The sequence below is a fragment of the Arachis hypogaea genome, chromosome 3 (genome assembly GCF_003086295.3).
Source record: "Arachis hypogaea cultivar Tifrunner chromosome 3, arahy.Tifrunner.gnm2.J5K5, whole genome shotgun sequence".
Classification (NCBI taxonomy): Eukaryota; Viridiplantae; Streptophyta; class Magnoliopsida; order Fabales; family Fabaceae; genus Arachis; species Arachis hypogaea.
Window position 1 is genome coordinate 32,024,530 of NC_092038.1, and position 13,161 is coordinate 32,037,690.

At 35.2% G+C, this 13,161-nt stretch overlaps 1 protein-coding gene across 1 annotated transcript; it reads right to left on the reverse strand.

The window, feature by feature from the left end:
* Positions 1-5,871: 5,871 nt before the first annotated feature.
* On the reverse strand, positions 5,872-10,679 carry LOC112790150 (calmodulin-binding protein 60 E). The gene is made up of 7 exons (XM_025832410.3): positions 10,012-10,679; positions 9,349-9,424; positions 8,881-8,939; positions 8,249-8,742; positions 7,505-7,665; positions 7,177-7,380; positions 5,872-7,077 (listed from the first exon to the last, which is right to left on the reverse strand). The coding sequence occupies exons 1-7, from the start codon at positions 10,119-10,121 to the stop codon at positions 6,349-6,351; spliced, it is 1,833 nt and encodes a 610-aa protein (XP_025688195.1). The 5' UTR covers positions 10,122-10,679; the 3' UTR covers positions 5,872-6,348.
* Positions 10,680-13,161: the final 2,482 nt, after the last annotated feature.

Below are 13,161 nucleotides of genomic sequence, written 5' to 3' on the forward strand. Positions count from 1 at the left end.
CGGTTTCTCGTATCTAAAAATATAATATATTGTGAAAACTTAGACTAGAGACCCTAAGATAGGAAATGAATCGTTGATGTTGTTGTTGGTTGGGATTGAGTATTATGAATGTGATTATTAAATTGGGGGTTGTGATTGAGATTCCTATGAATAATGCCTGTGTACCCTTATGTGTTATATTGGTTGATATGCATATTGATTAGTGAATTTGATGTTGTTGTTGGTACTATGTTGGTGATGAAGTTGACGTTGTGTTGATAATGATGAATGATGGGGTATATTTGATATTGATTGGACTTGAATCATTGAATGGAGATTGACGACAAGGGAGAGTTTTGATGCTGTTGTGGTGAGGATAGGTTAGTTTTTGAAATGGTTTGGAAATAGTAGCTTTTTGAGAGTGGAGGTCTGTAATTTAATGAAAGTTATGTTTTTCGGCCAACTTTGATGGAGTATAACTTGGCCTCCGGACTCTTGATTTTTACCAAACTTATTCAGAAAGAAAATTGGATTCGAGAGGTTTACACCTTCAAAGAACGGAGGAAAAATGTTTTAAAACGAGAAAGTTATGCGCGTTCAAAGTTTGGTGTGCAAAATAGGCATTTTGGGAGTTATAAGCTTTTTGCTTTTGCTGCTAAGCCCACGTATGCGGACCCCCTCTAAACGTGGATGGTGGTCTCTGCCCAAAGCCTCCACGTACGCCACTGAGTGGCGCGGACGCGGAATAGGCGACTTCTTAAATGATGCGTAAGCGGGCGTAGTGATGCGTACGCGAGCCCCCTGTTTCTTCACACATCTATTTTTTATTTTTAATGCATTCCTCCAACTTTCAAAACCATTTTTACTCTTGTTTAAAGGATAAATGATGAATTATGGGTAGCAAAATATGGTTAGGGCCTTTGAGGGAGATGACTTGCTGGTGAAGAAAGAAGTAAAGTGAGTTGATGACATGTAAGTATATGAGAGAGGGTATAAGGGTGGTAATGAGATATAATGGGTGTGATTGGAGAGTGTGCCAGACATTGTATCCCTGGTAGACAGTGACTGTGGCTATGGTTGGCTAATTGAGGAAGCATAATGATATTGAATGTATGAATGTGAATGATTATGAATGAATATGATATTGAAGTCTGATTGAGATTGTTGATCATGAGTATGTTAAGTTTTCTCTCTGTTGTAAGGTGTGTCGGACACTATGTCCCATGAATGTGGCGGGCACTATATCCCGAGAGCATGACGTGAGCTATATCCCAAGAGTGTGGGAGCACCTTACCTTGGAAAGTGTGTCGGGCACTATATCCTGAGAGCGTGGCGGGCGCTATATCCCAAGAGTGTGGAGGCATGTCAGAGAGACAATATCCGAGTAGCTATTGGGTGTGTTAGGTTTTGGCAAAGCAACTGACACGTGAGCTCATGGCCAGCAGGAAAGGCATGCATCATATGCATGCTTCTGATTGCTTTGGTTTTCCTTCTTGGGATTGCCTACTTGTTGTTTCATGCTTAACTGCTATGTATTCTATTTGTTGTAACTGTGAACTACTTGTATTTTCTTTATGTGCATTGTTTGTGTGTGTATCGACTTTCAAAGAGTTGGAGGAAAGGTGATGAACTTAGGGGTTAAGTTAGAAATTGAGATAGAATTAAGAACCTTAGATAGCCTACCCTATTTACGGTTTTAAATTTTAGTTTTAAGTCTGAATCTGTTGTTGGGAGTTCTAGAATTGCCTTCGGCTTTCTCGAGACATTATATGTTAGAGATGTAGGTACTATTACCATGCTGAGAACCTCTGATTATCATTCCATACTGTATTATTGTTTTTCAGATGTAGGTCGGGAGGCACCCTTGTGAGCATCCAGGACTCGGGCAAGCGAATCATATATTTTGGGACTTATGTTTGATATTGTATCTTGTACTTCTGCCCTAGATTTCTCCTATATGTATATATACTGGTGTGTCCCTCTTAGAGGTTGACGTGGAGAAACAGGCTGTTATAGTTTATCTTTTGGGTTGATATGGGTATGTATATATATGTATATATGCTCTGGCCGGTTTTAACTTCGCAAGCTGGGTCAAAAGCTTTGCTATCTGTACCTTAGAACTCTTTGTATATACCAATGATTAGTATACTCGTATCTTGTTTCGTTTACGTTAACCTTTACTTGAGTGTTACACTTTTCGATTTAACACTTTTGTTTAAAACCTTCCTTCAAAAGGCTCCTAGATAGAAATTCTTTTCAACTATTACATATATATAATTTTACTTTTAGAGGTTGTAGCACATCACCACCTCTGTTTTACATCCTAGGTGTAAAGTTTTGTGTGGTAGGGTGTTACATTATAGTATCAGAGCAGTTCGTTCCTGTAAAGCTTGGAGAATGGACTGACTATGCTTCTGAGTATACTCTGGCTATGTATACATGCTATTTAAGATGTCTGCTTGACATATATAGTATAAATGTTCATGAGCATTACCTTTGGAGATTCGAAGCACTAGACTTTAGATATTAACACTGATCACCTTAATATCGATTGTTCGGTATGGACAAGACCCAAATGGCATCTCGTGGACGCGAGCGAGGTTATCCAGTTGATTCTTATGGCCGCTCTGGAGAAGATGGCTACCATTACATGAGCTACTGCTGAAAGGATGACACATCTGAACTGGAAACGGTGATGAAGGCGGTAATGGACATGACAGAGATCGATGGTTTTGAGGGTGAGGTATTCGGAGAGTGCTTCCATCTACTTTCTTTAGTAACCGAAATTTTCGAGGGCGAAAATAGAAGTTAAGGGGGGTACGATGTAAAACTCGAGAAATTAATGAATAATTAGCAAATAAATCAATTATTAATCTAAGAAATTAGAAAATAAAATTTTATAATTTAATGAGGTAGAATTAATTAAAATAGAAATTTTGACACTAGTTTCAAAGAATTTGGCCAAAGATTAGGCCGAACAGATCAAACCGAACAAACTGGACACGTATTAGACTCAAGGCCCAACAGCCTCATTAAACAAAAAGAGCTCAGCATCCTCTTCTCCCCCTCATAGGCAATTCTGCTGAAATGAGAAAGGGAACAATGAACACAAAACCTAACCCTTGTTCTTACTTTAAATCAAGTTAACTTTTGATCCGGAGCTCTGATCGCCGCATCGTTTGCGGCCATGCGACCAGTGCGTCAAGCTCTACAAAGGCCAGTCATTAATTAGACATGGAATCCAATTCCTAGTTTCATATTCTCTCCTTCCCAATTTCGAAATTCAATGTGTATCCATGTTGAATTTTGTTTAATTTTGGTGTTTAGGTTCAAGTTAGCTTGCAGATTTTGTTGGGTTTAACTCACTTGAGTTGTGGACAAGGTAAGTTTCCTCAATTTTCTTGTGAAATATTGAGTTAGAGAATTATATGTTAATTATAATTGTAATTATGTTGTTAGATTGGAAATTGGTTGAGAAGTGGAATTAATTTGAGAATATGGGAGCTTGAGATTGATTTTGGAAGCTAGGTTTCTCGGTGAGGGGCTGTGTTGATAAGCTTGTGGTGCAGAAACGTTTGAAGTGTTCCAAGTTTATCGGAAAATCGACCAAGGTATGGTTTCGGTTTGTCGTATATAAAATATAATGTATTGTGAAAACTTAGGCTAGAGACCCTAAGATAGGAAATGAATCGTTGATGTTGTTGTTGGTTGGGATTGAGTATTATGAATGTGATTATTGATGAGGTATATTGGATATTGTTTTGACTTGAATCATCAAATGGAGATTGATGACAAGGAAGAGTTTTGATGCTGTTGTGGTGAGGATGGGTTAGTTTTGAAATGGTTTGGAAATGGTAGGTTTTTGAAAGTGGAGGTTTATAATTTAATGAAAGTTATTATTTTTGGCCAACTTTAACGGAGTATAATTTGGCCTTCGGACCCCCGATTTTTACCAAACTTGTTAGAAAAAAATTAGATCCGAGAGGTTTACACCGTTCGAAGAACGGAGGAAAATATTTTAAAATAAGAAAGTTATGAGCGTTCAAAGTTTGTTGTGCAAAACAGGAATTTTGGGACTTAGCAGCTTTTTGCTTTTGCTGCTAAGCCTGCATACGCGGACCCCTCTATACGCAGATGGTAGTCTCTGCCCAGAGCTTCCACGTACGGGCTGAGTGGCGCGTACGCAAAATGGGCAACTTTTTAAATGATGCATAAGCAGGCGTAGTGATGCGTATGCGAGCCTCTTGTTTCTTCAAACTTCAATTTTTTATTTTTAATACATTTCTCCAACTTTCAAAATCCTTTTTACTCTTGTTTAAAGCTTAAATGATGAATTATGAATAGCGGAGTATGGTTAGGCTTATGAAGGAGATGACTTGCTGGTGAAGGAAGAAGTAAAATGAGTTGATGAAATGTGAGTACATGAGAGAGGGTATAAGGGTGGTAATGAGATATAATGGGTGTGATTAGAAAGTGTTCCTGGCACTATATCCCTGGTAGACAATGATTGTGGCCATGGTTCGCTAATTGAGGAAGCATAATGATATTGAATATATGAATGTGAATGATTATGAATGAATATGATATTAAAGTCTGATTGAGATTGTTGATCATTAGTATGTTGAGTTTTCTCTCCGTTGTAAGGTGTGTCGGGCACTATATCCCATGAGTGTGACGAGTACTATATCCCGAGAGCATGGCGGGAGCTATATCCCAAGAGTGTGGGAGCACCTTACCCTGGAAAGTGTGTCAGACACTATATCCTATGAGTGTGACGGGCATTATATACCGAGAGCGTGGCGGGCACTATATCCCAAGAGTGTGGGAATACTTTGTCCCAGGAAATGCGACGAGCACTATATCCTGAGAGTGTGGAGGCATGTCAGAGAGACAATATCCAGATTAGCTACAAGTGTGTTAGGTTTTGGTAAAGTTACCGATACGTGAGTTTACGACCAGTAGGAAAGGCATGCATTATATGCATTTGTCTGTTTGCTTTAGTTTGCTTTCTTGGGATTGCCTACTTGTTATTTCATGCTTAACTACTATGTATTCTGTTTGCTGTAACTATGAATTATTTGTGTTTTCTTTGTGTATATTATTTGTATGTGTATTGACGTTCGAAGGATTAGAGGAAAGGTGATGAATTTAAGGGTTAAGTTAGAAATTGAAGAGTAGCTCTCACCATCTCAATTATTTATTTATTTATTATTATTATAATTTCTTTTGGTTATTATAATTATTATTGATAAAAATCTCTTGTTAAGACCTTATGAACAATTAAACAAATCCTAAGCTTTTTTATATGAAGAAGAAATCAAATTGAATTTGTTGCTAAAATATCGATATTAAATATAAAACTTTCGAGAAATAGTCAAGTAACTTATACAAGGAAAGAATTAATTATATTTTTATATGATCTCATCTCATCTTTTATTATAGATAGATTATTTCTCTTTTTATAATTTTGAATTTATTTTATTTAATTTATATATTAGTGGTCAATCAATTAAATTAAATTTTTTTATAAAAATCATATATTTTAGAATTCAATACTATTTTTGTTTCAATTGCAAACTTTTATACATTTAAATTTTGTACGAATCGATTCAGATTCTCTCCAAATTCTTTTTCAAAAATTATAAATTAAGAGTTTAATATATATTTAAACTATACTATCTAATCATAATTTTTATACTGCTTAAGCTTTGGTTGAGTTAAGCGAAAAAAATCTTTTGTAAGTTAACCTAGCTAAGAATCTACTTCTAAAGTTATCACCTCTTTAACACAATTGTTGGTAAACAAAGAAAAAATATTTTAATATTTAGATTCAATGAATCATATGAGAAAATAGTTAGTTGAATACACCTAAGCTTGGATTACTCACCAGGAAAATCTGAATTACGTTTCTATCATTTGAAAATAAAATATTCTCTAATTTTCTCCGTTACAGATCAACTTATTACATTATGTAAACAAACATTAAAACACTGAATACAAGTTTCTGATAAATAAAAGTAAAAGTAAAGAATGAAAATATAAATCATAATTAAATTACACAATAAAAATGCAAAAATCCACAAAATACTATTAGATGCTGCTGCCTAACATTTAGCCTCAGTGAAAAGTAAAGGTTGTTCCATCAGTAATAAGCATGTTCTGGATCGCACTTCAGAATTTCGCACATTATTCCGCGGTGGTACTACCACCTTCAACCCACTGTTGAAACCCTGAAACAGAATTTTTTTACACTTTTTCTCAAGCCTTCAAAGCAATGAAATAGGTTGCTTTTGTAAAATTCCAAGAACCACATAACCAAGCACCTTGCTTAAAATGAATTGAAAATATCCCACTTTCAAATATTTTAACTCAATTCAACTCAGTGAGCTGTGCTCTCCTTTCAGCAGCTTTTTTCCTGATAAATATGCCCCATCTCAATGCTGCTTTGAGCTTAAGCCATCCAACAACAGCTTTCCCTGATGACTTTCCCTGATCCTCGGCGAACGAATGATACATTTGAGGCTCATACTGCAGGCTGTAGGTGTATGAACCTTCATTAGACTGACTGAAATTGGTAGACATACTGACTCCAGCATTAATAGTCTTCAGCAACCTCTGCATATCATCACTCTCCAACATCTCTGAACTCCTAAGACGGAGTTCTTCGGCAACAATGTCTTCCAGTCCTTGTGAATTTCTCGGCCTAGACCAATCTCCCGAGAAATATGTACCTTCAACTTCAGGATTTTCGCCCGGTAGGTAGTTCATGATGCCAGAAAATGCTAGTTGAGAGTTATTCACTGATGTCCCTACCATGTCATTATTGGATCTTTCAAACTGGTAATCAGCTAAATCAGAACTTGAGGAGTAGTTATTCGCTATTTGCAAAGGTTGATTTTGTAAAGAGGGTACATATGGCAGCCTATTCTTCGCAGATGTCGGTGGCTGCTGCCCTGGGACATCATTATGATTAATTATAGAAGATACAGATCTTGATCCCTTTCTGGAATTCATAAGAGAATTTAGGACTTTTCCATCATATTCAATAACTTGGTTCCAATTGTCATATGCTTTCTTCACCAAGGAATCCACAGACATCTGTAATAGAAATTATATATAATTGAGTGAATTTAGTTACCAGTCAGATAAATGATCAAATTAAATGCTTTCAAATTTTAATTAGTACAGAAAACTGACCTTCTGATTTGGAGTAAGTGATTCCAAAGTGCAGAATTGCCCCTCAGCAATGAGGCCTCTCAGCTCATATATATGGTTGAACACAATGCCAGTGCTGTGGGTTTCATCAGTGTAGTAAACGAAAAGCTTACCACCCAAGACACATGTCTTGGCATGCTCCACAGTATTCTCCCACATCCTGTTCGACATTCCACTTCCGAGTGTCTGTAGCAAAAGGTGCCAAATAAGGAAATTTCTAGAAAGAAGTTTCAGAAGGAGTAAATAAAGGGGAAAAAAACTGTCTAAGAGATGATATGGATGTTTAGAACATATATCATTGAATTCTTACGCTTCTTAACCTCTGTGGATCCCGAACAAGAAGACGCAGGAAATCTTCTACAGTTACTATTTTTGCTTGAATCAATTTTTTGTGAAGTGCACCGTCCTTAGCTATGCGATCCAGTCGCCAAACTTCATCATGCAAAGCAGGCGGATAGTGTTTCTTGTACACTGCAAGTTACAGAAAATGATTTGCTTAGAGAAATTTTAAGGAAACAAGATTTGTCCAAAGCCTAAATACTGAAAAACTTTACCATACCAATCAGAAGTTCAGAAGGTTGTAGTCATACATCAAATCAAAGAAGAAACAGTTTAGAAAAGGAAGAGTTCAATTATGTAGAGTATCTTTGCATCATTTTTCATCTCCAGGTTGTTTTTCTAAAGTTAGATTGTAGGATAATTTGCTTGCTGATTTAATAAAATGCAAAGGATACATGCCAACTACAGATAGAATTTTACATCTTCCATATTCTTATGTCTGTGGTTTGAGATACAGATCGTTTATTATATTTCACATGTTATCTGCTATATGGTGTACACACAGACCTGCAAATTTTTCCACATATAATGAAAATCCATTAATTTTAAAACTTCAGAGTAAGATGCAAAAGTCAATTTTTGTTTTCTTTTACGAGTTTTGCAATCCATGCCTTGAAATTGCAGTTTTAATTATCAAATATCTCCAAGCTGGACAGGCACAAAATTTATTTTATCATCAGCAAAAGAACAAAGGAAAAACATTCGAAAAACTCACATTCTCCTCTATGATCTTTAACAGCAAAGGCTTCAGTCTTTCCCTCGCGAACACGGATTCCCTCACAATACCCAGGAGCTACTTTAACACCAAGCCTGAATTTTCTACTTCTAATCCAGCTAGAATTGTCAGTGAAAGTAAGATCACCCAAGGTTCCTACGCCTTCCTTTAGGCTAACTTGCAAATCTCCAGTGAGAAGTGGCCTTTTCCCTTCACGTTCCTTCACTTCGTGGCTTTCAAAGTGCTCTTTTGTCCATTCATCATCACTTTCCTCACTAAAGTCACCCTCAAGAACCACAACATTCAACTTGGCGACTGATTCTGGTCCAACTTGAACCACATTGCCCGTGTTGGGATCTAGCAGCACAACATGGATGGCTGCTCCTTGCTCTCCGTCCACCTTCCCACCTGTGAACAAGTGAGGTGGCATTCTTGTTCGGAAATGAAGCTGCAAATTCTTTGCCTTTGGACCTTCAATTCTTGATGGAAAAGATCTAATGCAAGCTAAATGTAAGTAATTCATGCTTAACAGAAAATTCATGAAAATGAATTGCTTATCATAACCTGCAGAAAAGTATTACAAAGAGTAGAGAAGTTTGACTTAGAAATTTGAATATGAGGCTGGAACACACCTTTCAGCCAGTTTAGCAGGGCCTAGTTTTGCCAAAGCACGCTCCACTTCTTCACTGACCTATATAGTTCATAAGACTTAGAAGAATTAAAACGGTACCTTACAAAACATCATAAGGACTGAAGATCTTGATTACTTCCTTTAAATGATTCTTCCATATATAGCTATGTCCAAATAAAACAATAAATTTAATATTGAATTCTTTAGATCAAACAAAAAACCAATAATGCTTCAAATCAAGTGAAGAGTGTTGGCCTCAATTTGTTCTGAAAACTATTATAAACTCAATTCTGTTTTAAACAAGTATTCATGCACAGTGGGAGTGGTCTAGTGGGGAGGGGTTTGGGTAGTATGCAACGCACAACATTAAATATTTTTGTAGGTGTGATTAATTGCAGATTATATATATATATATATATATATTGACAAATATGCAAGATTTAATACAAAGGAAGAAATTATAACTCACAATTTTTCTGAGTAGAGGTTCCAGAGATGAACAAAGTCTCTGCAGACTATCTACCTTCAAAGCTTCCACAATCACACTATAAATTTTAAGTAAATCAATGGAGTTAGTTTGAGGAAGCATGAATTATGGAACATATACGGAATTAAAATTAACATGTTTAAATTGAAATAATCAACCAATGAGATTTATTATCTTGTCAAAATATCAAACATACAGGGTTGTTCCGAAAGTTCAAATTGCTACTTTTGCATTAGATTAGAGAGTTCAACAATCAAGCGTCCCGAAAAAATGATCAGAGAACTGCTTTAGTGTTATCAAGATCCATTAGACACAAGTCAACATCAATAGCAATGTAAATCACACACACAAAAAATGTAATTAGATTGTTAATAAACAACACAAGAAAAATCCGGGTCTATTAACAAGTGGATATAGAAAAGCTTTAAAATTCTGGGAGGAGTTTACAAGCCAACGTGAAATTAGACACCGTATTTGACGGTGCATATCCGATCGTGTAGCCCCCTCCCAAAACATAAAAGGAAAAAAACATAATAAAGTTTGATAATACAGTTTAGGCTCTTAACCAATAATAATTAAATTAATTAACAACTTAGCCAAGAGCAGAGGCTGAAACACTTGAATTTGTATTGCAACATAGAGTACCTTGCTAAACCAGGTAGTTTAGGCTTCTTTGGCTGTGTTAATCGATCATCACCCTCCTCAACCAAGTCATACCCTCTCTTCTCCACTCTATTGTTCTTGGAACTTTCCATTTCTAGAACTTATCCAATTCCGATAATATCTTTGGGTGATTTCTAAATTTGGAAACTTACTAGTCTTTCTTTGTCTTAGTGATCCGTATAGAAGAACATGTGTACCTAAGAAGCTTCCCAGAAGCACAACAGTAGAGGAGGTAAAACTAAAAATCTTGTTAGGGCTAATTGCTAAGCCTTAACACTTTTTGAGTTCTGAAACCCATCCAAAAAAGAAAAGAAACAAGGAGGGGCAAGATTGTTGCCTTGGCAATAGCTTAGTGGGATCTAGGATTAGGACATAAAAGGTAAAATACCTATGGTGGGTCACTGTAGCATGGATCTAACAATGAATAAATCTTTAATCTACACATAGTGCTCGTATTTTAATTAATTAATTAATTTAAAGTGTCTTTCTTTATTGGAATTTCATAATACATTATTCATAATTGATATGATTGCAGGTCACAGCTGGGTTGGGGTCTTGTGTGTGCATCAACGTTGAAAAAAAAAATACTGAAAGCGCGTTTCGCGGTGTCTCACTTGTGTCATTGACTTCGTCATTTGCTAGTGTTAGGTTGAATAGACATAATTACCCACGCATGTTTTCCTTAATTACGTTTGTCTATTCAACGTGGCCTGTCATTTACGTTTTGGTGACCCGAAAAAACAATAATAATAAAATATTATTTTAACCTTTAATCTTTGAGATAAATTATAATTTGGTTATTAAGGTTTTAAATGCCATATTTTAAAAAAAAATTAAGTAGATTTAATATTATTCTATCATTAAATTTGACACAAACAATTCATAAAATAATTAACGTAGACATTAATAACGTTATTGTTAAGTTATATATTTTTTTGTGTATTAAAAAAACATAATCAAAATAATCAAAATATTCTTGTAACATTTTTTTATGTCAATTTTCTTGTAAAAAAAAATTTCAAATCCAATCAATTAATCATTACTATTCTAGAATCAAAGAAAAAACAATTATTTTGGTGATCGTTGGTGGATTGATTTACTTATATACCGAAATTAAACGTTATTTGCTCTTTAATATGTTAATTGTTTGTTCAAATTTAATTGTGAAACAACATTAAACACGTTTAAAATTTTTGAGACTAAAATAAAAAATTTAAATTTTTTTAGGATTGAAATAAGACATTTAAAATGTTAAGCACCATATTAAGACTTGATCCAAATGCTTGGAACTAAAATAATATTTTACTCTAAAAAATATTGATGTTATTCCTACAATAATTTATTCAAGAAAAAAGAATCAACATCATTCATTGGTTATTCTAAGACCATGGATGATCCATCCAATAATGCCTCTTTTGAGGCACGTTAATCCATAATTTCATATAAGGCGTAGTATGGATCATATATTGGTTGAATCTCGCTTAAATCTAGATGAAATCTATTCAGATTATGTAAGATTTTCTATAACACTGTTAAAAAAAGGCTTATTATATACGTATGTATGCTATCATCTAACTCTAATCTTATACTTGATTCAACGCTCATTTAAGCGTCAAATCCCTTACAAGTAACCCCACCATTGGTTCATTGGATGGTGTCAATTAGAAGTTTGTCATTCTCCTCTTTCGGGATAACCTAGTCAAGATCCAAGTTAACAATTATGCTATTTGTGGAAATTTGCACTAGTGATTCCAAAACCACCACCTACTATAACTAATATGATTATAGATCTCTCATGTCAACTTACACAAGTACGGTAGAACGTGTCAGTGACAAGCCTCAAAACCAAAACCTTAAACCACCTCTAAAGCCTTTAACATTTATATTCTTGATTACTTCTCCAAAGTTTCTAAACCTTCTGATCTCTCATTCACAATCAACAATCTTCTTTACTATTTTTTCTTCTATTTCAAGATTCACAATCCTCTTCCCAAGGTTTGATCGATCTAATTAGAGATTCAATTAGACATTGCTTGATTCAATTCGTTAATGGTCATGGAAACAATATCCACTCACCGTGGTATTACTTAAAGCAATTTGGTGCACTTACCAATATACGAGCGTATCAGTTTTGCCTCATCAAGTTCTTGGCGTCGTTGCCAGAGATTAATTGAGATTGACAACATACTTCCAGTTGAATCACTAACTTAGATCTTGTTTTATTTTCTTTGCTTTTTTTTTTTTGTGTGTAATCCTTCTTTTCTTCTTTATTCTACACGGTATATTTGATTTCTTATTGTTTTTGTGCATGCAAGAAGAAGAGGACTGCATTCTCTTCCATCCGAAAATTGAGAAAATGCTTGCACAAATAAAGAAGAGATCAAGAGCTAGGAGAGAAGATGTAAAAAGAATGAAACAGGAGAATAATAATGTGAGAAGGATCCTTGGTGATTAGACTATACCTACTACTGATAGCTGCAGAAGAAGCATAGTGATGCCCACAGTTCAAACAAATAACTTTGAACTATAGCCATCACTAATCCGATTGGTACAGCGAGACCAATTTGGTGGTAGCCCGCAAGAGGATCCAAATAAACACATAGCTAGTTTTATGCAGCTAGTAACACAATAAAGAGTAATGGAGTTAGCTTCGAAGCCATCTGGCTAAGGCTATTTCCATTCTCTTTAAGAGATAGAGCCACACAATGGCTCCAAGCTCAACCATTGGGCAGTATTACTTCTTGGGAGGATTTAGTTAGCAAATTTCTAACTACGTACTCCCACCCAAAAGTTAGTCTGGTTTAGAAATGATATTAATTCCTTTTCTCAAATAGAGGGCGAATCGCTCTATGAAGTTTGGAAAAGGTACAAAGAGATGCCTAGAAAATGTCTACACCATGTCTTTCCCAAGTGGCTTCAAATTCAAATCTTTTATGATGGAATTTCTCAAACCTCAAAAACGATAATTGATTTATTGACCGGAGGTTTTCTACCTAGAAAGACCCCTGAAGAGGTATTGGAATTGATAGAAACTGATGACACGTTATTTTAAGCAATTTTTAATTTCTTTTTCTTATTTATTTTTTTAGGTTTCAATTAGATTTCTTATGTTTTCTAATATAATTTAATAAA